The 25,477-nt window shown below is 43.4% G+C and overlaps 1 protein-coding gene across 2 annotated transcripts in view; it reads left to right on the top strand.

Moving 5' to 3' along the window:
* LRP1 (LDL receptor protein 1) overlaps window positions 1-25,477 on the top strand; it is a 223,339-nt gene that overhangs the window by 188,720 nt on the left and 9,142 nt on the right. For both annotated transcript variants that reach the window (XM_075681667.1, XM_075681666.1), the window contains 16 exons: window positions 733-849; window positions 1,598-1,717; window positions 4,844-4,963; window positions 6,598-6,711; window positions 6,999-7,127; window positions 8,251-8,525; window positions 9,467-9,645; window positions 10,134-10,378; window positions 11,052-11,228; window positions 12,314-12,478; window positions 14,500-14,569; window positions 15,261-15,368; window positions 15,590-15,712; window positions 17,480-17,649; window positions 20,863-21,130; window positions 24,428-24,642. In XM_075681667.1, the coding sequence (XP_075537782.1) occupies window positions 733-849; window positions 1,598-1,717; window positions 4,844-4,963; window positions 6,598-6,711; window positions 6,999-7,127; window positions 8,251-8,525; window positions 9,467-9,645; window positions 10,134-10,378; window positions 11,052-11,228; window positions 12,314-12,478; window positions 14,500-14,569; window positions 15,261-15,368; window positions 15,590-15,712; window positions 17,480-17,649; window positions 20,863-21,130; window positions 24,428-24,642 (2,595 nt within the window). The remainder of the gene's footprint in view (window positions 1-732; window positions 850-1,597; window positions 1,718-4,843; window positions 4,964-6,597; window positions 6,712-6,998; window positions 7,128-8,250; window positions 8,526-9,466; window positions 9,646-10,133; window positions 10,379-11,051; window positions 11,229-12,313; window positions 12,479-14,499; window positions 14,570-15,260; window positions 15,369-15,589; window positions 15,713-17,479; window positions 17,650-20,862; window positions 21,131-24,427; window positions 24,643-25,477) is intronic.

Genomic DNA, 25,477 nt, shown 5'->3' with positions numbered 1-25,477 from the left:
CCTTTATTAATTGTGTTACCATGTGTCTAGTGTTGGCGGTCCCGTAATCAAGTCCAAGGCATAGTGCAGTGCTTGTATTGTGACAGTGAGTTAGTGGTCATCAAGTCAGATCTGTTCATGTTTACCTGAGCACGTGCGACAGTGATAAAACTATGAACCTTCATGCAGCTGTCTCTTTGCTATTGCCATCACTTCTCAGCCTTTCTAGGAAGACTGTGACTTTTCTTTCTTTTTTATCAGAATGAATATCTGTATTATCTTTTTACACTTTTGTTTTTAATTTATGGGTTCCATCTGATGACAGCTGCAGCCACCAAGTGCAGTCAGCCATGGCATTCATGACTTACAGCACTGCGCAATGCAACTCTCGCAAATCTCGGATGTTATGAACCACATCAACACATTGCTCTCGGTGCAATTTGCACTGCACACGCTGGCACCCATAACTGCGCTATCATTGCCCAAGTTTCTTACAATTTGTTTATAAGTGCTTACTGATAAGATAGTATCACCTAAGAATGCTCTGCTGGGAATTTTTTACTGCTGAAACTTTAAAAGCTAGAATTAACGAAATTCACAATTTAACGAAGTTTTTCGCTGCAAGTACAACTTTGCTATATCTAGGTTTGACTGTATTTTTACGGATGTGTTACAGAGAAGCTAAAGCAGACTTGTGTGAGACGTTAAAATCCCGTTTCCTTATTCCCCCGCCTTCCCCCCTTTCGTCCTTAGACTCAACATGTCGTTCTAATGAGTTCTACTGCAAAGTTGTGGGCCACTGCATTCACAAAGAGTGGCGGTGCGATGGTGATGTAGATTGCGCTGATGGCTCGGATGAAGAAGGTTGCAGTGAGTACATTGTTCATCTCTCTTTTCTTGCTTTAGATCCACTCTGTGTTAAAGACAAGGGCATAATGTAGAAGGGATGTGTGCTAAGCAAGACCACTCTTGCTTGCCTCGCACAGTTACATTCTCAATTTTTACAGAGCATGGGTTCAGTGTAAGATTACGGGTCACCAACTGTCCCCTGCAGCTATACTGTTTGCAGGGATTTTCTTTCCGGCCAAGGCTATTATTGCCTGTGAATAGCTTACTTGTAGGAAGGAAGAACCTAACGGGCACATGTCATTCAACACACTGCAGAACATACTGTCCTAGGAATTAGTCTGACATTCTAAAAAATGGAGTTATATCTGCAAGCCTCTTAAAAGGGAGTCCAGAACCACATTTTGTCAAATTCGGGAAATGCATTTGACGTTAAAATAGAACATTTCAGAAGTACTTTGCAGCAAAAAGTACTTCAAAGCGTTCAGCAGAAGCAGGCTTTTGGCAGTCAACGATTGCCTATGATCCCCTTCGCTGTGCTCCCGTTCTTCAATGCCTTGCACTGCAAAGGCTACGGCAGAACGGGACGCTGCATACAACCCTCTGCCTACTGAACGTCACCGTGGCCCGCAGTTTCTGACAGTAAACTTACACTCAATGTCTTTTAAATGATTTTAAATAAATGATTTTAAATATGGCTTCACGTGTAACAAGTTTTTCTTTGGTTCATGATGCACAATGTTTGTTTCCCTCTTTTTTTTTTTTTTTTCAGACATAGCATGTAAAACAGGAGAGTTCCAGTGCCAAAATGGACATTGCATCACTAGTGCATTCCAGTGTGACAATGAAGATGATTGTGGAGACGGTTCAGATGAAGGTCACCAGCTTTGCTGTAAGCATATTTTTGCGAATGACATGCCTTCTTTTGTTTTGTTAATTTTTTGACGAAAAGGTGAAATCAGAGAGTTATTATGTAATGTATTATACAGATTGCCTAGATGGCACTAATATGTATGGGGTTTTTCACAGTGGCTATTCTGTAGCATGGAAATAATGAGAAGTGCAGACTGCATGATATCATGGGCTTTAATTATCCTGTGATTTAAGCACTCTCTCTAACAGAGCTGCAAAAACAGGGTATTGCCTTCTCCCCCCGTGCAAGTAGAATTTGCTCCGAGAAATGTTGTGCACAAAGTGAAGCACTAGGTTAGACAGCAAGAGAATTTTTGAAAATTTTCTTCTCAATAACTTAGAGTTTGTTGCCTAGCAGGGTCTGTGAAATCCGAACACATGTTCAAGTCCTTGCAACAGTGTTGACAGCGGTGTGATACTGCCTAGTCGACAACAAAATGTGAAGCATGCCAAGCAGAAGCAGGCATATTTGAGCCCACTACACAGTTAGGCCAACTGGACATCACTCTAAAGCCGGTACTTTCCTTTTGTTGAGGAGCTATCACACTGAGTAACGTGATGGACACCACAGTGGGGGGGGGGGGGGGGGGGGTGCAAAGAAAGTGCTATCCACAGTACTGGCATGCCGAAATAAGAGAACTTGTCATAATGCTTGTTATTGTTGTGTACCGATTGTTTAATTACAGTAGTGTGTGGTCTCTATGCATTATGTGCAAAAAGGGGGCACTATTCTTGGTAAGAATAGTGTCTCTTTGACAGAAAAAGGCAACATTCTGAATTTCATTTTCAACACTGATACAATGATATCATACAAATACAGTGAATAGATCGAGCAGCGTAAGTTCTAACGACTTCAAGTTCCAAATTTTCTTCTATACAGTCGAAACCACTTCTAACAGTATTGGTTTTAACACTATATTGGTTATAACAATGAGAAGCTGCTGCACTGTTGACTTTTTTATGTTTTCCATTGTGAAATAGCCCGTTTACTACAATGCCCCGATGCCGCATTATCGATTTTAATGATGAAGTCTGGCTGCTCGGTGTCCGAGCCTAAAGGTAGTGGAATGCGAAATCCTTGAAAAGAAAAAAAGAAAAAGAGAAATTCGAGCCGCTGCACAATGGGCTGCTGCTCCAACAGCTGCCGCGCGCTCATTTTCCAGCCATCTCCGCGTGGCTCTCTCTCGTCGCCCTTCCACCCCTCCAAACACGAATGGGCTGCGCCCATAGCTCTACACCACCCCACCCTCTGAAACACAAACGGACTGCATCAACTGCGCCGCAAGCAGATTGCTCGCATGTTCCTCGCTGGCTCCTCATTCAGTGCAGTTCTGCGAACAGCTTAATCGCTCTTGTTCGTTTTAGTTGTCTCGAAGGCGTTCCTGCACCCCCCCCCCCCCCCCCCCCCCTGTTTCACAACTTCGCTTGACTTGCCGTCGAAACAGAAGATGGCTGGATCCGCCTGCTGATCATTGGCAAGGCACGCCATTGCCGATGAAAAGAATGCGCATGGCTATAGATTTGGAAACTAAGTGCTTCTAACCGATAAGACGATCGTCGTGTACAGGCTTGCATCGGGTAGCAGCAGCGACGATGGCAGTGATGACACGGTAGGGAAGGCTGCCTCAACATTATTCTCACAGGAGGCCCAGCATCATTCAGTCCCTCCGGGGCTTCGTTTTCACAAGGAACCTTCCGCTGCACTACGTGGAGCACTTGGATGCCTTGGAGAAGGATGTTGGCAAGCTTCACGCAAAGCATGCACGGTGTGGGGTTCTCCTCCCGTGCTCTTGGGACAAAGGAATGACAACACAGTAGCGCAAACAATCACAAGGGCATTTATTGCACCTTTCATAGATCAATGCCCGCTAGCCGAGTTGCTATCCACAAAACATGCCGATGGGCGCGTGACAAATCTAGAAGTCCGACTCACCGCGACCGGACAGCGAGCGAATATGTTCGCCCCATGCTGGATCCCAACGCCTGGTCGTTTGCGCGTACAGTCACGCGAACGGTGGCGCGTTCCAAGGCGGCCACGCGAGACGGTCTCGCAGAAGCATGGATCGGTGCACGTGCAGCACGGCACGTCCGCACTGCTTGCTGTCCCGAACCGCAACCGCAACCGTTCCAGTTTCAGCTTAGTAAGCCATGTCAAGACAACCCAGCAGCTGATTTGTTTTTTCGCGCGCGACGCTGCGAGCACAGGCCACGTTTTTTCGTTTGTGCGACTGGTGTCGGCACGGTGGTGTTTGCTTTGTGTGCTGTGTCGAGGTTTCGGTGATCCAATGCGGCATACGGAAACATCGCGTGAAGTCTCTAATGGCGCCAACAGTGCCCGCGCAGACTGCGCTGGGGAATGCCGGCAAGCGGGTGCCGGGAGGCCTAAGCTTTATCGCTTTCCGATGTGCTCCCTACTGACGCGGAAAATATTCTGCCGAGACCTGCGCAGTGGTTGCATTGCGACTCCGGACACCGTCTCATTTGACAGTTTCACAGGTGCTGACACTGCTGCACTGACGTGCGCAGAACTCGACGACGGCGAGATCATTCGTGAGGTTTCTGCTGCACCACCGGACGATGACTCTTGAGTCGGAAGATGACGCACCATGTGCTACGCTGCCGTCGCATGCGGAGCGTGTACAAGCAGTGACTGTGCTTTCAGCCGCCTGTAGTGACCGTAGTACGACCCTCTCCGATATTCAGGCTTATCTGATTGCGCATAAACGGAACAGCGTGCAACAGCGCATTCACGATTTTTTCAAGCCTACTGCCGAGCCCAAATAAGTGCGTGGAAATAAAGGATTTCTTTTTTTTTTCTTTATCTGCTTTTTCGGACACCTGTTTATTCAGACAATTTCGCAGTCCCCGTGAGGTCCGAATAAACGGTCGGCGACTGTATAGTTTTCTCATATAAGCTCTGCCATCCCCCTATTTTGATTTTTTCATGCAAACCAATTATCAAGCAATTATCGGTTATAACAATGGAATTTTCGTGGCACTTGAATATTGTTATAAGTGAGTTCGACTGTAGTGTGTTCGCAGAAAACTCTAGTGGTAAAAGCTACTGACTTTTTTTAACTGTTCTCTGATGCTGTGACCTTTGCAGTGCATTTTGCATGCCCACCCGGGAAGTTCAAATGCAAGAACAGCCTCTGTGTACCAGGGTCAAGCGTGTGCGATGGAAAGGATGACTGTGGTGATAATTCAGACGAGGACAGCCCTCAATGTGAGCCTTTGCTTGTACCTGGACGAGGTTGCGTTGTCTTTCTATGTGCTTGAGTCAGCGAACTATTTTAGCAATAGTGCTTGTTAAGGAAACAGCTGCAGCCGCCAATGTCATAACTGTCTCATGCACGGTAGGCACCAAAATTATATTGCAGCTGCAAAGAAGCCATTGGCACTCAGCTTTTCCAGATCGTCTTCCTCACTAGTACGGACCACGAGCAATGCTGCTCAGTTTGAGTGATTTGACAAGAACCAGCATATTCAGCACAACATGCCTCATGGCCACTTGTTTTTAAATTTAAAACGGAATTTAAAACGGAAATTTACAACGGAAGGCCATCACCTACGGCATAATTGACCACATCACGAGCATAAGGCATCATCATCACACACTTTGCATGTGCCTGTTGGGAATTTAATGCGACATTTCACTGGGGAGGACTGGAGCTGTTCTGTGTTCACAGTTTGCAAAACAGTTTGGTCAGGTAGGCTTACAGAGGCCTTCCAACACATTTTATGAAATCTGTGAAGTATGTCTGGTTAAATATAAGGGCATCTCTTTATCAGTATTTTTCAACAGTATGTCACTTAATGTGCTTTGGCCTGCATGAATAGACTTTTTGGCAGTCAAGTGCTGTCGTTGCTGAGCCCTTATCACTGCCTTCCCATCCTTTTATCATTCAAACTGCTTGAAGCCTGTGCTGCTGTGCCCATGTCGAACGATCTTGATCATGCTTCACTCATCGTTAAGCCAAACTTACATGTTGGCATGACCTTGAGATCACCTGGTGCGACTCTTTGTTGTGTCAGCCGATTTCAGTGAGTTACAATGTACTCAACAGAATCTGAGTTTAACAATTACAATCCCTAATTCATTTCAAGCCTTGAGATGCCAGCAGACAAAGTTTCTAGCTTTGCCACAGCCAGCCGACCACAGTGGCTTAGTGGCTATGGCGTTGCACTGCTGAACTCAAGTTTACAGTTTCAAGACCAGCTGTAGCTGCATTTTAACGGGGGTTAAATGCAAGAATGCTCATGTCCTTAGATGTAGGGGTGCGTTAAAGAATTCCAGATGGTCAAAGTTAATCCAGGGTCCTGTACTATGGCGTGCCTCATTGTGATTTTGGCATTAAATACCCCCCAATAAATTAATGTTGGTAAGTGCAGTTTCACAACAGGACAAGAGAAGACACCGACATGCGGGACAAGCGCTACTCGCAACTAATCTTTATTGATTAGAGAGTAGCACTTGTCCTGTATGTTGGTGTCTTCTCTTGTCCTGTCTTGAAACTGCACTTACTAGTATTCATTTATTAATATAAGCCAACTAGTCCAGCAACAAAGTTTGTACAACCACCCGACATGTTATTTATTTATTTATTTATTTATTTATTTATTTATTTATTTATTTATTTATTTATTTATTTATTTATTGTCCCAGCTACCTTGTAAGCTACTCTATGTAGGCACATTTCTGCAGAAATGTGAATTTAGAGCATAGAGCATAGCTTAGCATAGGACAGTATGGTCGTACATATACACCTGTGTGATTCTGCAGAAACTTTTCTTTTTCTTTTGTTTACATGTTCTGTTCTAAATTGATTGGAAAATGAACGCTGTGCTCACTTTTTCTAGGCCATCATTGTAAGGCACACGAGTTCAAGTGCAAGAGCCAGCGATGCATAGCAAGCAATTTTTTCTGCAATGGAATCGATGACTGTGGTGACGGCTCTGATGAAGACGACTGTGGTAAGAACTCAAATATATCAGATATCTGCATGGGTGCTGTCCTTCAAAAATGAAAGTATCTTTAACGCAAAGGCATGAAACTTCGAAGTTTAGAGTTTGAATGAACATCTGGAGGTCTGAGATTGGCTGCCTTGCTTCTTAGGCCTGAGAGTGCCTATTGTAGTGCGTGCTTCATTCCATGTTATATAAACTCAGACATTCTGTTCGTGGCCACCCTCATATGTTTAGTTTTTTCGACGCTGTAAAATAAATATAATGAGATATTTGATACTGCTTCTCTCTTCTAGACACGGGACCTTGCCGATTTGGCACCTGTTCCCAGACTTGCAACATCAAGAAGAATTCAAGCCACAGCTGCAGCTGTGCTCACGGTTTTGTCAAAGACCACAGACGCAACAATTCTTGTGTGGCACAGGGTATGTTTATATTTACTTTGACTGCAGGGCGTGTTACTGGAAAAATATGTGTGAGACAAAAAGCTGGTAAGCCTAAACGAAGAAAAGCAAGAAGGCTCTGACTGGTTGGCTATGTGTAGCCACGTGACACTAACTGCCTTAGCTGATATACTCTACCTGGTGAGAATATTAGAAGGAAAAAGTAGCAGGAATGTGAACATGACAGAGCTCGAAAAGCTTTCTTTTTTTTTTATATATAATAAATGTATGCATAGCAAGATGTACTACATGGTAATGTAGATTGAATTTTCATAAAAATGGCACAGCCATCATGTTGCAATATAACAAAGTTTCCTACCAGATATATAATCTTTTTACCTCTAAGTGTCGGTGATGGCATGCCTACACATCCATCTCCTGCATTTAAAATGCAAGAAGCCTCACATGTTCTTTTTTTTACTCTGCCTACTGAGCCTTCTTAGTGAACACACATCGTAAAAAGTTAGCATGTGTAGCAAAAACCGACTGTTGCTGTTGGAGCTACCCACTGTAGTCAAAGTGCCAATCCGGTGATTCTCTCTGGCAATTTTTCAAACACCATCCCACCTGAACTGTGAAGCACATTCCACAAGACAGCGAAATCAAACATACTTGTCAGCCTGAATTCAACAAAGCCAGTGGTATGCTTTTTTTCTGCAGGCTACCATTATTATTTTTTTCACCAATTACCAAACAGCACACCTTCTGAACTTGTACACTGCCAAAATCCAAGCAATACAGACACACCCTTACACATCACCCCTTTAAACAGTTGGACACATTGTGCAAGTACAGCACTGGGACAGGACGGCACGAACGTTAAAGCAGCAGCTGCAGCTACAGAATGTGTGGGCCAAGGCAGCCGCAACAACTTACCCACTGCTCTTCCTTAGCCACACTGGCTAATCTGCTCCATAATGTGAGCCTTAGGATGATCACCCTTAAATTTACCCTGGGGCTTGTCATTTGGTGTAAACATGGCGCTGGTTGACCTAACTGATTGAAACCTTTTCTTTTTGTTGACTGGGCTCATCAAAAGCCTCGTGTTCTAGAGCTGAGCTGCACCTTTAATTTGCATGACTAACATGGTGCACTCATTGTTCAGGAGACAAAGCCTTCCTACTGGTGGCAAGCGAAAATGAGCTCCGCCACGTCGACCCATACAAGGCGTCGCACCAGGATGGCCAAGGCATGCTGGGCAACTTGGACCCTTCAAACCGCATCCATGCCGTCGACCTCTTTTACAACGACTCTCAAACACTGGTGTTCTGGGCCAGCTTGCACATGGGTGCCATTTACCGCAGGCGCCTTTCACCGCTGCCTCGAAGTACGGAAAATACCCGACGCAAGCGACAAGCAGCTGGCGACGCTGCTGTATTGGTAAGTCTGCATGTTTGCTGTTACACAAATGGTGGTATCCTTTTAAAAGAAGCAGGCAGCAGCATCATGCTGTACTGAGTATTGAACTTCATGCAGCATGTTCTTCAGCTTTCTTTGGTCATATGAAAATTATGATTCAATTCCAGCTGCCAAGAAAATAATTTTTTTAAACGAGCCAGAATTTTTTTACAACACAATAGCAGCAAGGTCACTTTTCAAAGCAACAGGTGCATGCTTTAAATGCTTGCTTTATTGAAAAATATGAGTTCCTGTGATCAGAGCACTCGTGCAAACATTCGGCACTTTTTCAAATTTTAAACAGTGCTGCAATTGGTTGGACAATAATACGGCACTGGAAAATTAACTTATTGGTTACGGAAATATTAATTCTTCCCTACTGTGTGTAGTCGGGCATGTGGTTACAAAAGCTGAATTCTCACTGGCCCATCTGCAGGTTGAGCTGTATCAACTAGCGATCCATATTTTGCTTCAGGTGCATCCAGTACGCATGACAGGAACATCACTGCAAGCATGTAGCTACATACTAGCAGTACAAGCGCACATGGATTAAAATTTTAATGTTAAGAGGCACTCTTCATTCTCTCATAGAAGAAATAGGTTTTTGACTAGCGCGCTATATTGTTGCACAGATATGTGAGCTGTAAAATGCTAGCCATTTTTGCCAGACTTCAGGCCTATCTTAGTCAGTGCAATTCTGCCACTAAAATATGGACCAAGATTCTAGTCATTTATTTTCAGTCATTGTAATACACAGAATGATGCAGTGGAGTGGGGATTGTGCTTTGTCGTGAAGGAGGCACCACTTGATTCCTCGCCTGTGGATTGAACTGATGATTCGTCCTATTTTCTGAGCCATTTGCAGCCATCTACATGGTGTTTGTTTGTTTATTTGTTTGTTTATTCATTTATTTATTACCTAGCTGGGCAACCTGACTGAGCCAAGAGGACTGGCTGTGGATTGGGTCGGACAGATGCTGTACTGGGTCGATGCAGGGGAGCACAGCATCTCCGTCGCTTCCCTGGATGGCCGCCTGCGAAGAACTCTCATCTCCGAGAACTTGGACCAGCCCAGCGACATTGCTGTGGATCCTCACTCTGGGTGCGCTCACTGTGTCATGGTCTTGTATTAAGCACTGTCAATTAGGCTGTCTTAGTTAATCCAAAAATGTGCTTGTCAACTTGTCTGTCTGTCTGTTTGATAACCATGCAATGCCTGTGATGCATAATTGTATTTTGCTACCATGCACAAACACACACACACACACACAAAACTGTATCAATAGTTCCCCTCAGCACTGTGTAAGCTGATGGCACAGTCGTTTAATAAGGTGATTTAATACTTGCTGTATCATATGTGCCGAGTCGCTTGGCTTTTGCTGGCTCAGTCTTGTGGCACCTGCAAATACATTGATAAACAAATTAAGTTTGCATCATTTCTGGTGTCACATTTTTATATGTGAGAGATCTGGAATAATTAACAAGAAGCAGCTGATTTTCGTTTACCTACATTTTCTGGTGGCCCCTTTTGCATCTCTTTACGTAGGGCAGTCTGATACATAATTCATTGGAGTGTTTTTACCTGTGCAGGTACCTTTTCTGGACAGAGACAGGCTCCAAGCCTAGAATTGGTCGTGCAGGCTTAGATGGGTCCAATCCACGCACTTTGGTGGACGCACGCGTAGTCTGGCCCACTGGCATTGCAGTAGACCATGCAGCAGGCCGCATCTACTGGGCTGACCGCAAGGCATCTCTGGTGGAGACGGCCAACTTCGACGGCAAATTGCGTCACATTGTTTACAACAGGACATCTCATGACGCTGCACATGCGCATGGTAAAACTATCTCAGCTTACTTCTTTTTCTTATTCTTTCTGTCCTGTATTAACACAGTTGAGATATTACAGCGCTCATTGACACCCAGTGGTTCGGAAGAAACATTGGTCTAGACTGCACTTGCTGTTTGGATAGCTCTTGCACAGATGCATCGCAATGAATTAGAGACTGACAGTGCAGTCAAATAGGGATATTGAGTTCAAATGGCCACATGTAGAAAAGCCACTGGCCTTTTGTCTTGGATAAAGCATGGTTGCTGCTACTAGAAAAGCCATACGCTATTTTGTGAAGTGTACTATGGATCCTTCATTCCACCAGAAGTGAGTTCAAGATAAATTTTCTCATGCCCTCACTTTTTGTAGGTGCACTCATGTTTATGTGCCTCCTGGTCCCTTAACCAGTGGGCTGGGAATTAGTTTCTTGAAGCATTTGTGCTTACCTGTTCCTTCTTGTTCTTTATAGTCAGTCCCCTATCATTATCAATCTCAAGCATGATATTGATAAGCAATGTGTTGTGCACAGAGTTCATTTTGCATCATCATCATTATGGAGTGTCACGGTCAGTAAGTGAAATGCGCATTGATCTGTGAAGTGAAAAGCTTCTTGGTGAAGAGTTGTTGGCCAGCCTAAAGGCTGCCTGCTGGGTAGATTTGAATAATTCTCTACTGTGCAGATGAGAGCCCCTATCGAGTGGACGTTTTTGAGGACAGCCTCTACATCAGCACATTCCCAAGCAACGCCATACTGCGCGTCAGCAAGTTTGGAGGGGGCAAAGTGACCTACCTCATCCGTGGCCTGCACAGGGCCACGGATGTGGTCATTGTTCAAGAGCACAAGCAGAGCGCACCAAGTGAGTTCTCCTCATTAAGATTATGATTGTTACCATATTTACTGTGATCAAAGCCAATACTCGAGAAACTTGATGGAAAAAGAATTGAAAAGCTGACTTAAAGCTCACAAAAGAAGAATGCACGAAAATGGCATTGCCTATCTTGCCCCACACGATCGCTTGTCTCTCTTAATAATTGTTAGTCGCATGTCACCTCCTATCGTGTATTGTTTTTATGTTATTTTTTAATATACATAAGAGCTTGCAGGTGGAAGTACTTATGCTGTTAGACAAAATAGTGTCTTCTGGCTAGCAATGGCTTGCAACAGTGACTTACATTAGTAAGTGTGTCTTGTTAGCCTTCCTGCCTTTCCTTGTGTTTTTCTCCCTCTGTCTTGTTCTGCCAGACTCCAAGCAGTGGTGGCATTGGTGCGTGATCCATGCTCCACACTCCATGCTCCAATCTACACTAACCCGCATGTTTCATATTGCCTATACTTCGAAAAATATGTCATCTTGAACTGAAACAAATGTGGTAATTTCGTTTGTGCCATAAAGACCAGCTCAGGCTTTTAATGTGTGTGAATTGCTGGCTGTACAAGCTGCACTGCACAAATTCATTCGGGAGCCTTTCCACAACAGGCAATTTTTATCTTTCCCTCTAAGTGCACAGATGAAGTTATGAGGATTGCAGACACTCATGTTGGTTGTTGGTTGGTCGCTCACTAACCACCTCATCACTTCTGATAAGCCGCTGTTGGTCGAGCAGTCATGAGATAGATGGCTCAACAGCCGATGACTGCTGATGTGATTCCACGAAATAGTACTGACAGTACATCAAGGGCAGCTAGCGTGATGGCCCTCAAAAACATTACTTTTGTTTTCTGCACTTCTCAGGTCATCAATTACCCTTCCTATGCATTCCCAAGATCTAGAAATACTTAACTGTGGTGATGCTCAAACTGTAGATGTTGAACTGGTATGGCTTCTTTAATGCAAATTTGAGTCTCTCGTCATGTAGCTCACTCAGGTACAGTAGGGCAGCATTCTCCACAGCAGATAACATGCGCCTGCCTTTAATGTTTGACCATCTTTGCTGTGCACAGTGAACAACCCCTGCAGCAAGAACTCCTGCGGCTCGGGTGCCCTGTGCGTGCTTCGCAGCTCCAAGGAGTTCAGCTGTCTCTGTCCAGATGGCATGGTGGAGACCAGGACAGTGGATGGCACAACTGCTTGCACCATTGTGGCTCCCACCCCTCCCTCACCGGATGGTGAGTTCACTTGCAGTAACTGAACTAAGCAGAGCCTGTGATGTTGAACTGGGATTACTGTTATCAAGCGAGGTGCTTCATAATCTGAAGCTTGGATGTGCGATGATCACTTGCCGTAAAAGAAATATTTTGTAAAAGCATGCACATTGGCATATGCATGTGCAGCCTGAAGGGCTTACTCCATGTCAGGGTTACATACTTCATCAATTCAAGCCTCATGTTTTTTATCTGTGTGCTGGACAGCCAGAACAGAAAATGAAAAAGTGCTCTGCTGGCACTGTTTTCTTGTGCACCGTATGATGATACAATACAGGACATGAGAACAGGCAAGTTGGTGTTCCATCCTGCTACACAGTGCGGAACCAGACAACGAACGCAAGCAAGAGACTTAGACAAGCGCATGTCTACATTCCTCGTTTACATCCTTTGTCTGGTTCCATGCTGTGTAAAAAGATGGTGATACATATTCACTGGTGCCAAAGACCAGACTTGGAATTGAAGCACATGAGACTACCTCTGGTACAGTAACTGAATGGCTGCCAACGAAACAAAAAGCAGATATACAGTCGTCTTTAATCAATTCTACCGTGACGGAACCAACAAAATTTATCGAATTATCCGGCAGGTCGAATTAAACATGATGCAGAAACACTCCGCTGATTCATTTGGCAATATTTGCTCGAGTTTAACACGCCTCCGAATCAAACGTGTGCCAACTTTCTATGTGTATGAAGTAGAAAACTAAATGTACAAATGACTTAAAGCTTCTAACCAAATTAAGAATCTAATGTGCACCCAGTTATTTAGAATCTCAGCCGGTTTCGTTAAGTCAGCATCACCGCATAGTTTTTAAGTTAAGCTTCGCCGCAATACATCCATGTTATGCGGTAAAGCATGTAAATGGCTTCCTCTTTTTGCGCGCTTAAACTTTGGAACAGTCTTCCATATTCCATTAAGTTGTCAACTACCTTGTACTCTTTCAAATATGAGCTCAAGAATTATTTGCTGTCTGATTAATTTCCTACAATGTTATTTTGCTAATTAGAAGCTGTGGAATTACCATTGATTGTGCATCTTTCCTTTTGTTTTTTATGTGTGTCGTCAATGAGTTTCTTGGTTATATTTTGCTTATTTCATGATTTGTTTCTCTGCTCTGTATTACGCTTTATTCTTTTTGTATAACTTCTAAACCAAGGGTCCCGGTGCAGTCTCTGACTTTGGGACCCTTGTCTGTATACCATATTTTGTAACAAATTATTATGAACGAATAATAAACTGAAACTGAAACTGAAACTGAAACTGAAATGTTGCAAAGGCAATTTTTGTTTCGATTTTCTTGGAAAACAAAAGACACCCATTAAAATTTAGTAAACACCATAAGCAGACATTGTGAGTTAGTGTTATTGCCTGAAAAGCTTCCTAGGGTGGGCCGAAAGTAGGTGTTCTTGATAGGAGATGATGCTGTTCCCTAAGCTCTGCCGAGACAGACACTGCCACTAAAGGGGTCATTATTGGGGTTACTATCCGGGTCGGGTGCGGGCGTGTTGACTGATCAAGTTCTGATTGTCCTTCCGAATGCCAATTTTAGGATTGCAATAACGAACGTTCCAGCCCGTTGAAATGCATGGGCACCAGCTGGGAGCTTCGATCAGCATCGAAATAACCTAACAGTCGTATTAACCGGAGTCAAATTTATGGAAGTCTACTGTATAGAGTTTGGTGTATCACAAGGGGCAATCAAAAGGTGAATTAGCTAGTTCTGCAAATTTTGATATAGGTATACTCAGCATTTCACATGTGGGCTACTTTCACATGGCTTATATTCAGTGCTGCCAGTTGCACCATCTCTTAACATTATGCACTGTGCTCTTCTGACATACTCTAGCACTTATACATGGCTTTGCAGCACTTTCAGCAAAGTCACTTTTGACCTTGAAGCACAAGCAAATAAATTAATGCCAAGTGTTAAGGTTCATGCAGTCACTGTACTAACTTTCTGCACATTTTCCCTCTTGTGACAGCCAAGTGCGAATTGAACTGCCTTAGTGGAGGAACCTGTGTGCTTGGCAACAACCGTCAGCCCTTCTGCAGGCAAGTTCTCAATTCTGATGTCTTTACTTAGTGCTGTGATCTCTATCGCTCTCTTCATCTTTTTTCTTCCTTTTTCCTTTCCACTTTGTCATGCAACTTAAAGCTTGCATCACATTTTTAGTGTTTGGCTCCAATACTTGTACAAGTGTGGGCATTGGCAGGTTCCTTGAGAAAACTTGGTAATTGCCCTGTGACTGAGGGGATCCTGTGTGGCGTGAGCCTGAACCAGGTTGCAAAGCCATTTGTACATTACTCTGATTCGTAACTATCATGGGTCACAACTGGTGTCCATGATGTGTCCATCTGTCCTGTGCCTGTATTATCCACATACCATTCTTTATTTTTGCCCGCTGTCACAGCCTTATTTCCCTTTCCCCTTCCTCTTTCCTTTGCACAGAGTGGCAGGCCATAGCAGTTTAAGACCAGGTTCTCTTATCCTTTCTTAATTTTCAGTCTCTTTTTCCTGCAAGTGCACCTATTTTACAAATGTCAGGCGCTAATAAAGCATTAAGCAATTCGTGTTCACGGGCCTCATCAATCACTTTGTACAGCACAGCAGAGTACTTGGCTAGTTACTGCAGTTAAGAATGTCAGCCTCGGCAATATGTACTGGCACTGTACTTTCGCCCTGTGGTGTTCACCTAAACGTTTTGTTTTCCTAATGGGGGCCGTAATTTCTTCTCTTTGCTAGGTGTCCTGTGGGCTATACGGGAAAAAGGTGTGAGCGGTATGTGTGTTCCCAGTACTGCAAAAACAAGGGCCTATGTAACGTCATCACAAGCCAGGAGATGTACTGCATGTAAGCAACTCTTCTCTCGACAGCTGTTCTCCATCCTGTATTATTTTCTCCTCTGCTATCGCTGAACTCATGTTTTGCTTTTTTTTGAAAAAAAGAGATGGGGAGATCTTTTTTGCAAGGAATTGTCACGGGGTTTCTTGTCTTTACATTAAAGAATGTGCAGGGATGTTGCTTTCATTGTCACTGTAGCCGTTGTGACCAGTCTTCATTTTTGTCCCTAGCTGTCCTCCCCAGTGGACTGGCAAACGATGTGAAACGCCTCTCAACATATGCGAACTCTGCATGAGAGACGGATCCTGTACCAATGGGTTTGCAGACGTCCGATGCAAGCACTGTATCCTGAGGTGGGTTTTTTTCTGCCTGCCAAGCCTGACACGTGTTGTCTGTTACGTCAGTCCTCTCAATGCCTGTGCACGCTGTCGCCGCTGCCGAAAATTGTTGCTTGCAAATTCCTATCGAGTCTTTTGTAAAAATAGTTTATTTTTAGTTGTGATACTAAATTTACTTAAGGTTTGTACTTATTCATGAAGCCTCTTGTTGTCGTGTGTGCCTCCAAGATGTCCGGTCACGCAAAATATTACTTGCTACAGCAAGTTGTGCTTGGTGTTTGCACTGGTTCATGTAACTTTGTCTAAAGCCTCTTGTGTGTCATATATGTCTAATCACAGAGAAAGCAAAAAAAGGGGGGGAGGGGGGGTTTGAAAAGAGATGCTGAGGTGTGCTCCCATCTCTTGTAGTCAACAGCTGGCATTCCTAGTTTTGGAGCACTGAGGATGCAGTAGCAGTCTCATGTACCCATAGATGGTTGTGGTCACACACAAATCTCATGTGTAACATTTTAACTCTTTCCCTACTATGGGGAAAATGGGTATTTTTAGTAGGTCACGTCAGATTTATATATATATATATTTTTTTTCTGAAGGAACTACTGCTCTTAATATTTTATTTATTACATAAACAAAAATCAGAATGAATGCACTACTCACACATAAAAGATTTATTAGCGATATATATGTCATATAAACTATACACATTCCAAGAATCAAGATGATGGGATAAAATTGAACAAAGTTTGTAAAGACACACTTCTATCTGCTAAGAAAAAAATCATAACAAGAATTATGGGATCTACAAAATGTATTTCTATCTGATAGGTACTATCTCCAAAAAAATAAAAAAATTTTATTGAACAGGTATTCCACTACAAAAATTTAACTGCAAGCACTACAGCTGGGTGTGCCGGGCGGCGGCCGCCAATGTTCCGGGCAATGTTCCAGGTTTGCGTCAAAGCCTGATGAAAAGCCAGCATCCTCAGACTCACTGCTGCTCAATCTATCTAAAAATCAGCCGTAGACACAACGGAATTGTAAGATGCGATCTTTCAATGCGCGTGCACCGTTCCTGGAGGCGGCCATTCTTGCTTTCTGCTTTGACGATTGCAAAACTTCAGAACACATTCAAACCTCCTGGTGGGAAAAAAGTGAACTGCTTAGAAAACAAATATGTAGTTCTCCTCTTTCACATTCGATGGTACAGAGTGTCCATGAGCAGCGCGGAAGATCTTGAAAGCGTGTTTGAAACCATCGATATCAGGCAGCTATTTTCGGAGCGCATTCAAAAATTATCGCTTTGCGGGGGAAAAGCAAACCGCTTAGAAAAAAAAAAGAAAAGTAGTTCTTCACGTCTGATAGTGCAGTGTGTCCGTGAGCGGCACGGGAGGTCTCGAAAGCGTTGTTTCAAACCATTGATAGCACGCTAAACGGTGCCCAATGGGCGCAGTAGGGAAAGAGTTAAGCAAAATATGTACAACCAAATAAACACTGCCATACTACTCTTTTGTCTCATTTTGACGTCCTTTTGGCCCACGTTGTATTTCTTTGGTGTAGAGCTTTTTTTCTCGAATAAGATTGCGATTTATATCGGATGTGTAGCAGGTTCCTTGTCTTAGTGTGAGTATCCATGTGAATTCTGGAGTGTGCACACGCCTGTCCAGTAGACCGTACGGGACACATAACAGTTGAGCATCTTACAGGGGGGTCATCACTTGTGTATGCTGCTGTCATGGCATACATAATTCATTAGTTACAAACAAGAGTCTCTTTGTTGTGCAGGTGCACCCAAGAGGACCCCTGCCGCACTCAGGGAGAAGAAGACCACTGCGTGCACGGGGTGTGCCGTGTCAATGAGACTGGCGTACGTCAGTGCATATGTGATAGCAGTTACACCGGCGAACGCTGTGACAGGCTCACACCACTGTGTGACTCATACTGCAGAAACGGCGGTAAGTCAGTTACTAAAGCTGTAACTATTAGTTGAAGTGAATGTTCAACATAACTACATGGTGTGAGGGGAGGGCACACTGAGAGGATATCTGTGCTGCGCTGTTTCACCGTGTTCTTCATTGCACCAAACAGTTCAACTCTGCAGTGACTTGTTTTTAAGAGCTGCAGTGCGTTATTACTCTGTTACGAGCACTGTCATGCTGTTCGCAGGCTGGCACTTGACACATTTGTTTCCTGGATGTCTTGATGTATAGTTGAGATTTGCGACCCTTTAAAGGATACTGTCAGGTCCTGAGTATGTATAGAGTTGAACCCAGTTATACCAGCATTCATGTGCCAAGAAAATCTTATTTTTGTGACTGAGTTGCACAAAGAATGCACAGGGAACGAACATCCAAACATTTTAAAGGACGGACACAAAAATGTTTTATCTTGTTTTTTCTGCTGCAATAAGTAGCTAATGACCCAGTAATCATGGCACGAAACATCATAAGCTTCAGAGCACGGCAGGTAATTATTTAGAGTCTTGTTTGTAGTGACCAGTCCAAGTTTAGGTTTGAGAGAGCAATGAGATGGGCCAAAGAAGGAATGTAAACACAGCTGGGCACGTGATCGCACAAAACTATGACGAGCCACGCCTGCACGTGCTTCGCAATGTCCCCGTCGTCACCATCGTCCTCGTTTTTATCGTCCAGCGGCAACTGCTTCCTGCTTGCTGTAGTCCTCGCCGAATTAGATGTGGCCAACTACATTTGACTGGATCCACTACAAAGCAGCGACTCTGAAAGTGCGGCTAGCAACAGCTATCCATATGCGTACGCCCTGTTACAAGTAGTATGAGCCATTCGTCGCGGGCGCTTTGGAAATGAAGCATATTCTAGAGCAGAACACCAGGTGAGGTAAAAATCAGCACAGAATCAGGCTTGGGGGTACGTAGTCTTGGCGGAAGAGAGTCGAACTGCTCTAAGCTCGGCCGGTTTTGTTTATACCAGGCACGCTTGAAATGAAACGCGCAAATCTGGCTGCTCTTCAACGGGGTCAATTCTAAGCATCCAATGGCACGCACGAACTCGGACCACCTCTGCCGATTATCGATGCCGACGGTATAGCCAACAAGCAAGCCAGGTGAGCTGGCAATCGCTGGGAAACGATATGTAGGCCTAGCTCACTGGCTGTCGGATCCGAGGCCGACAGCCCTTGCATCCTGTCCGCAGCTGGTAATAAAGCATCTATATTGGTTAACACAATCAACGTCTGCACATTTATGTCGCTCACAAGTGACAATACAAATAGTTTTCCTGTCGCCGTTGGTAGCGATGAGAAAACACGTTAGCCAGGCGAGCCACTTCACAGAGACGATTGCGCTGCACTAGCCGCTTGCGAGTCGAAATCACGCCAACTACTATATCGCGCAGCGTTTTATAACATGCACACTTTCGAGGTCACTTTATGAGTTATTTCTTGTAAGGAACAAATTTTAGCCGATTTTTGTGCCGCCGTCAGCGGCGAAAGAGGTCAGCTTCACGACCGAGGGGGGAAAAAAAAAAGAAAAAGAAAAACACCAGGAGAATCGGAGCGGCGAGAAACTTGCTCGCAGGGCTCGCCCCGACGGCAGCACAAACTCGTGACGTAGCATTTTCTCGTTTGTTTACATTCCTTTCTTGATGTCGATGTCGCGAGGTGCTGCGTTTTGCGGTTGATTGCGCACACATACTTTAAAACTGATATTAAATATGTTCTGAGCTGTATTCGCCGTTCATATTTTGTAGACGATGTGTGTGTGCCCACATAAATCGATCGCACATGTTAACTTGACTTCGAAATTTTGTGTCAGTACTCCTTTAGTTAGACAGAAGGAAGTACAGTCATACCCATTGCCAGTTTTAACAATACCCTGATGTAACAGTGAGCAGCCCTGGTGATGTGAACTTTTGTGCATGTTCTATGGTAAAATAAACCGCTGAATACAATGTTCCCATGCCGCGTTATCAGTTATTGCATTTAAATCTGGCTACTGGGAGGTGTGGACTGAGAGGAAAAAAGACTGTAAGATCTTTGAAAAAGAAAATTAGAACACGAGCTGCCGCATATTTCGCCTTCTTTCGTGCTATACTCAGCACAACACGGCTTCATCAAAGCTCTTCCATCTCACTCCCCGTCCCCCTCTTCGATGACAGCAAGAAGGTGGAAAGAAGACAGAAGAGGACCGCGCAAGGCCAGCACAAAAATGAGTCTGGCAAAGATGTTTTTCTTCTTCTTCTTCTTCTTCTTCTTCTTTTTTCTTTTTTTTCTTCCGAGGCCATGCAATGAAGACTTCCATGTGGGGTGAACAACACAACAACACAAAGGAGGGTATACGGCGGCTTGGGTTTCCAGTTTGTTTGTTTTTTCCCTACAATTTTGCATTATTTTCTCTTTTGGCACACACACTCATGGCTAGATTTAGTTGTTATAACTTATAACTGAAAACTAACGTGGCATGGGAACATTGTAGTAAGCGGTTTATTTTACCATAGAACACATATGAAAGTTGACGGTGCATCGGCTGCTCATTGTTACATCTTATATGTTGTTTAAAGCTATATTGTTATCAGTGGGTTCCGCTGCACATTAATTCAAATCAAATAATAAACTCAAAACTGTGTGAGCTGGGAACATGTGGCTTCTAAACTTTGAGACAAGACAAAAACATGGCAATAAGACATCCTTGCAGTTCATATAGGAGCCAATAAGCTCGGTGAGTAACGGGTAAATAATAATGGAGAGCTTGTAGAGGTCGCACTGAGACTAGGTCATTTCGACTGCTGCAACATGAAAAATAATAGAGCTAGTACAGTGCTTTCCCGGTACTTTGCACAGACTTATTAGCTGGTTTGCTTGCCTGATGCCTAGCAAGAACCTGTGTCCTTTTGACTTTCTTGTATAAATTAAAAACATTGAATAATCATGAAGTAAAGTGTTTTCGAATTGCTACTGAGAAAAAAAAGTTGTCTTTCTATGTCGCTGCATTTTCTCAATGCAGTTTATGCTACCCTGGAGGCAGCACTCATTTTTAATATCAGAGCTGAATGCCAAGATATTTTAATGCAGCAGCACCTAATTTGATGTAGACTAGTCAAAAAGTGCTTCATCAGAGCTTATCCATCCTGCAACACACAATAAAAAATATCGGGCAGCCTGCTAACAAAGCATGCCTGTTTCTTTCCACTCAGGAACCTGCCTGGGCCGCAAGAAGCTTCCCTGCACATGCCCGGCTGGTCTCTTGGGCAGTGACTGTTCCTCAGGTGGCTCAAGCTGTGGCTGCCTGCATGGCGCCACCTGCATCACCACCAAGCACGAGGAAGGTCTCACACAGCGCTGCGTCTGCCCTGCGGGATTCACTGGCGAGCGCTGCGAGAGCCGTCTCGCCGACATCTGCCTTGATTTCCCATGCCTCCATGGCGGCGTCTGCTACACCTCGGCGGGCCAGCCTCTCTGCAAGTGAGTCTATTTGCACTCTTGCCCTTTTGTCGACCATTAACCAATGAAACTGGCGCAGTTTGGATGGAATTTTGTCTATTTTCAATGCAAGTAAATCGGGCATGAAATTGTGATCCTTTACAAGTTTTGTCTGTCATCAACGTCACTTGAGTCGTCCCTACAAATTATGTAGTTTTACCAGTTCTCGAATTTAGGTGTAATTGGGTATAAGGCGTGTACAGTTCCTCCTCTATATAATGAACTTTAATATGACAAAATTCTTGATATAACGAAGTAATGAACTTTTTATATGTTCTTGTTCATAGAACACCATGTATTTTATACCTCAATACAGTAAAACCTTGTTAAACCATACCCACTTAAACAGTAGTTTCATTTTAAAGTAGTAAAGTCAAACCCCCGACTCAGCAGCCATTGAACATAATACGTTTTCTATCCGCATAAACCGTACCAGCTTATTGTGTACGTATCGGTTAGCATGTAGTGTTTCCACTTTTTGTTGGGCAATCATGGCGGTGCATCGTCCTCATCGGGCAGCCTGGCAGAACAACAAGCCTCAGAGATCAGAACAACTGCCTCCAAGCGCCGTGTGCATTTGTGTGTGACACCACATCAACATCAACATCATTTTGGCGCCATGCCTGAGAGCGTTGTGGCGTCTTGCAAGCTAGAACTCATGTTATGCCAAAGCTCGGACTTCAAGCCCTTCAACAGTCGTCAGTCTAACCCACACCTTATCTCAGGACCGAGCACTGCCGAAACACCCAAACGAACTTATGAGTGGCAAGCATTCTGCAGCGGCTCGTGGGCCACTACCGTATCGGCCACCGGCGAATTTTTGTCACGGCTATACTGCTTAGGCCTAATCAGGGTGCTTCATCGGGCGTCAGCAACTAAAGTTACAGTTTGGTACCAAACCAAATGCAGATTTATTTGCTGCAACCGAGCGGCACTCAGAAAGTTGACAAACTGTCTTGCTAATGAAAGCAAGTGCACAAGATAGAAAAAATGTTGTTCACGGCCGCCATCTTTGCGACACACTGTACTTGTTCCCCATGCTGTTCTCAGACGCACATCAGCCCCTTTTTGTAGCTTCAAGCAACCCGTCATAAGACTAGCTTTGGATTTACGCGGCGAGCGTGACAGTGTCATGACCTGGTTGCATGCATTTGCACCGTGATAGAGCCACGTGATGCGCTGTCCTGTCGTCTGATGTGCAAATTAGCCTTACAATAAACCACCTGCTGTGAATTTGGGATAGCCCTTCTATATTTTAGAGAAAGACTAGAAAGCAAAACTTTCTGTACAATAAATAAAAGATTGGGGCAAACCACAGATCCTTGTATTAAACTGAGAACCTCATTGGTATTCAGTACAACAGACTGTCACTTAATTCATTAGTTTCAGCGAAAGAAAAGAAGAAAAAAACACTTGATTCTATTCAACAGTAATTTCATTAATAAGAAAATATTTTCCAGACCTTCATATACTACAATTGAGCTGTAATAAGTGCTGGAATACTAATTTGGTGTCCCTGTTAGCAAAAGTAGACCGTATGGTATGTCTTGATTTATGTGTACTTAGGTTACTTATAGCTTGCTATGTTCTTGATATGCAATGCTAGGAGACTGCTCAGAATGTGCAGCACTGTACTTTCTTGCCCAAAATTTGTAAACATTAAGTTTTGTGAAAAATTTGTGATATTCAATTTGAAATCCTACGATTCAGTATTTGCATACACAAACCATTGTCAAACAATAGATATTTCATGGGCCTAACAGTATACAAACACCAAGAAAGTATAACACTAATATAAAATAATTCACCGGAGGTTGGCTTGCAAGTCACTGTAATAAGTGTGGTCTGACACCTATGTTTCATGACCAATACTTCCATAATACTACCTACTGTCATGTGCATGTGGCACCTTTTGACATGATTACGTGCAATTTTTCCATTGTGTTCTGAATTAAAGGGACTGACTGGCCAGAATGTGTTGGAAGACGTTGATGGAAATAAAATGACCATGATTTATAATGGTACGAATCCAGCATGCTGTTCGCAATTTAAGTAGGAATTATAACTTTAAATTGGCAAACAAAGTCTAAAAACTCAGTAAATGGCGAAGCCTAGCTGGCAGTGAAATCTTGGTACTTAGGATGCATACTATGAGATTCCTGTACGTAAGTCAAGTGTTATTAAGTACAGCATAATTATTGCTTAAAATTGAAGTTGGTATATTATTAGACTATAGTGCTTTATACTGTGCTTCGGAAATCAAAAGCACACGCATGGCTAGGGCAACATGCTGAACTGCACAACACATGTGAAAGCGTCATTTCGTTTTCGATCCGATTAGTTTAACTTTAAATGGTTAAATACCAAAGCAGTTTGACAGGAAACCACGAAAACGCGTAGCTATTATCGCGGAAATACTTTAACACTTTGGAAACATGAATCGCAGGAACATCGACTTGATAAACAATATAATACTTCTCACAGCTACGGCCGCACTTGTTGTCTGCCTTCCACTAATGTCAGCGTGTAATCGCTATCGCGCTCGCCTATCACCGTTTTCAGCATACTCCCAGTGAATGACTACATCTTCACTGCAGATAAAAAAATTGTGATAAAATATGTTCAACATCGTTTTCCTTCAGCGTTACCACTTCATGATTAGACAAGCTGATTGGTAAGCTTTCCATTGTGCTAAAAAATATGGGCACCATGAAAATTTGTTGTCAGTCCCTTTAAAATGTGTATGTTCCTCAAGATGAACAGTCAGAACTTAGCACCAGTTCACATGTTTCAAAGTTTTTCCTGACTTCACCCAGGACTATGAAGGCATTCATCTTTCAGTGCTTGTTAGTTTGTTTTTCTTTAAAGGCAATGACAAATATTTTCTTTTTGGGTGTGTGTGCATTACCCTCATAGCTTGTGGGAGTTACAGAGTGGAATGGTGAAATGTAGAAATAACTGTAAATTGCAACAAATAAAGTAAGCAACATAATATTCATGTGTTATGTTATGCAACCTAATTTATTATGTCAATAATATTGATTCCTAATTGTAGAATGTTACCTAATGCCCTAAGAAAAAGCTTGTCATCAATAATGGTAGCAGTGTCTCTAGGAAGGTGGTTTCATTCCTGCATTGTTGCATATAGAAGAATTTACCAATAGCTGAAGGAAACTGGCATAAGTTCTTCCATGCAAAAGCGGTATAAGGCACTTTATAATCGCTAAAAATGGCGAGTTTGTATTCTGACATGATTTCTGTGGGACATGCTACCTGCAGGTGTCCCTTGGGCTGGGGTGGTCTGCACTGTGACCAAAGCACCAGCTGCAAAAACTTTTGCTTCAACCATGCCACATGCCTGCTGTCATCTCAGAACGATGCAATGCCATCATGCCTATGTGCCCGAGGATTCACTGGCCCACGCTGCCAAGACAGGGTTGATCAGATCGCTTACAGTGACCACAGCACCTCTGCCTCTGACAACTTGCCTAATAGTAAGTTCTGGCTTATTAACGCGGTCTTTTGCGGTGTGAATTCAAGAACAGTGTGAAGAGCGACCTGGGCATTAAGGCTGGCATGTTTTAAAAATCTCACTGCTGTCTAGTGAGCAACTGAATCTTATGCAGAGATAGCATTTGCATTTGACACTGCAATCCAGTTCCTGGTTCATCCTGTGCAGATTGGGAACTGCTTTTCTCTGTCAACCTACTCCTCAAGATGAGAGTTTGATCAAATGAGTAGATAGGTAGGTATCTTCAAATGCCAGGGAAAAACAAAGCAAGCAACACCCAAACATGCAGCGGAGCGATTTTGCAGGTGGATGGAAATGCCGCCAGATTGACTCGGTAGGCTTTCTGTTCTGAGGGTCAAGCTCACAAACAGCAGTGGTCCGTTTCTGTTGAATGAATGAGGCAAATTTTTCAGGGTGGCTATCTCTATTATTTTTAGGTTCTTTGATAGTGTAAATACTCCCTGTTTCTTTTGTACATTGTGATTTACTATTCCGCACTGCTCATTTATATATCTTATGTGCTGTGTTGCCGTATCTGTCTTGTAGTGGCTAGTAGGCATCCATCAAGCTATGTTATACAGCTTTTAACTCAAGTAGCCAGCTAGAAGTACCTTGTAAATAAAGTGCACTGTATTGTATTGTATTGTATTGTAAATAGTAATGAGTAGTGTATTAAGACCATATTTGTATAAATGGTAATGCAATCACATGTAAATGACTTCCTGAAATCTGAAATGTCTTTGCACACATTATTATGATTACAATCAAGCTTGCCTACATGTACAACATCGCAGCCAAGGTGTTGAAAAAAAAAAAGG

Source organism: Dermacentor variabilis, chromosome 2 (genome assembly GCF_050947875.1).
Source record: "Dermacentor variabilis isolate Ectoservices chromosome 2, ASM5094787v1, whole genome shotgun sequence".
In the NCBI taxonomy this organism is placed as follows: domain Eukaryota; kingdom Metazoa; phylum Arthropoda; class Arachnida; order Ixodida; family Ixodidae; genus Dermacentor; species Dermacentor variabilis.
The sequence above is the reverse complement of the archived record's forward strand: the minus strand, read 5'-3'. Positions and strand labels throughout refer to the sequence as shown.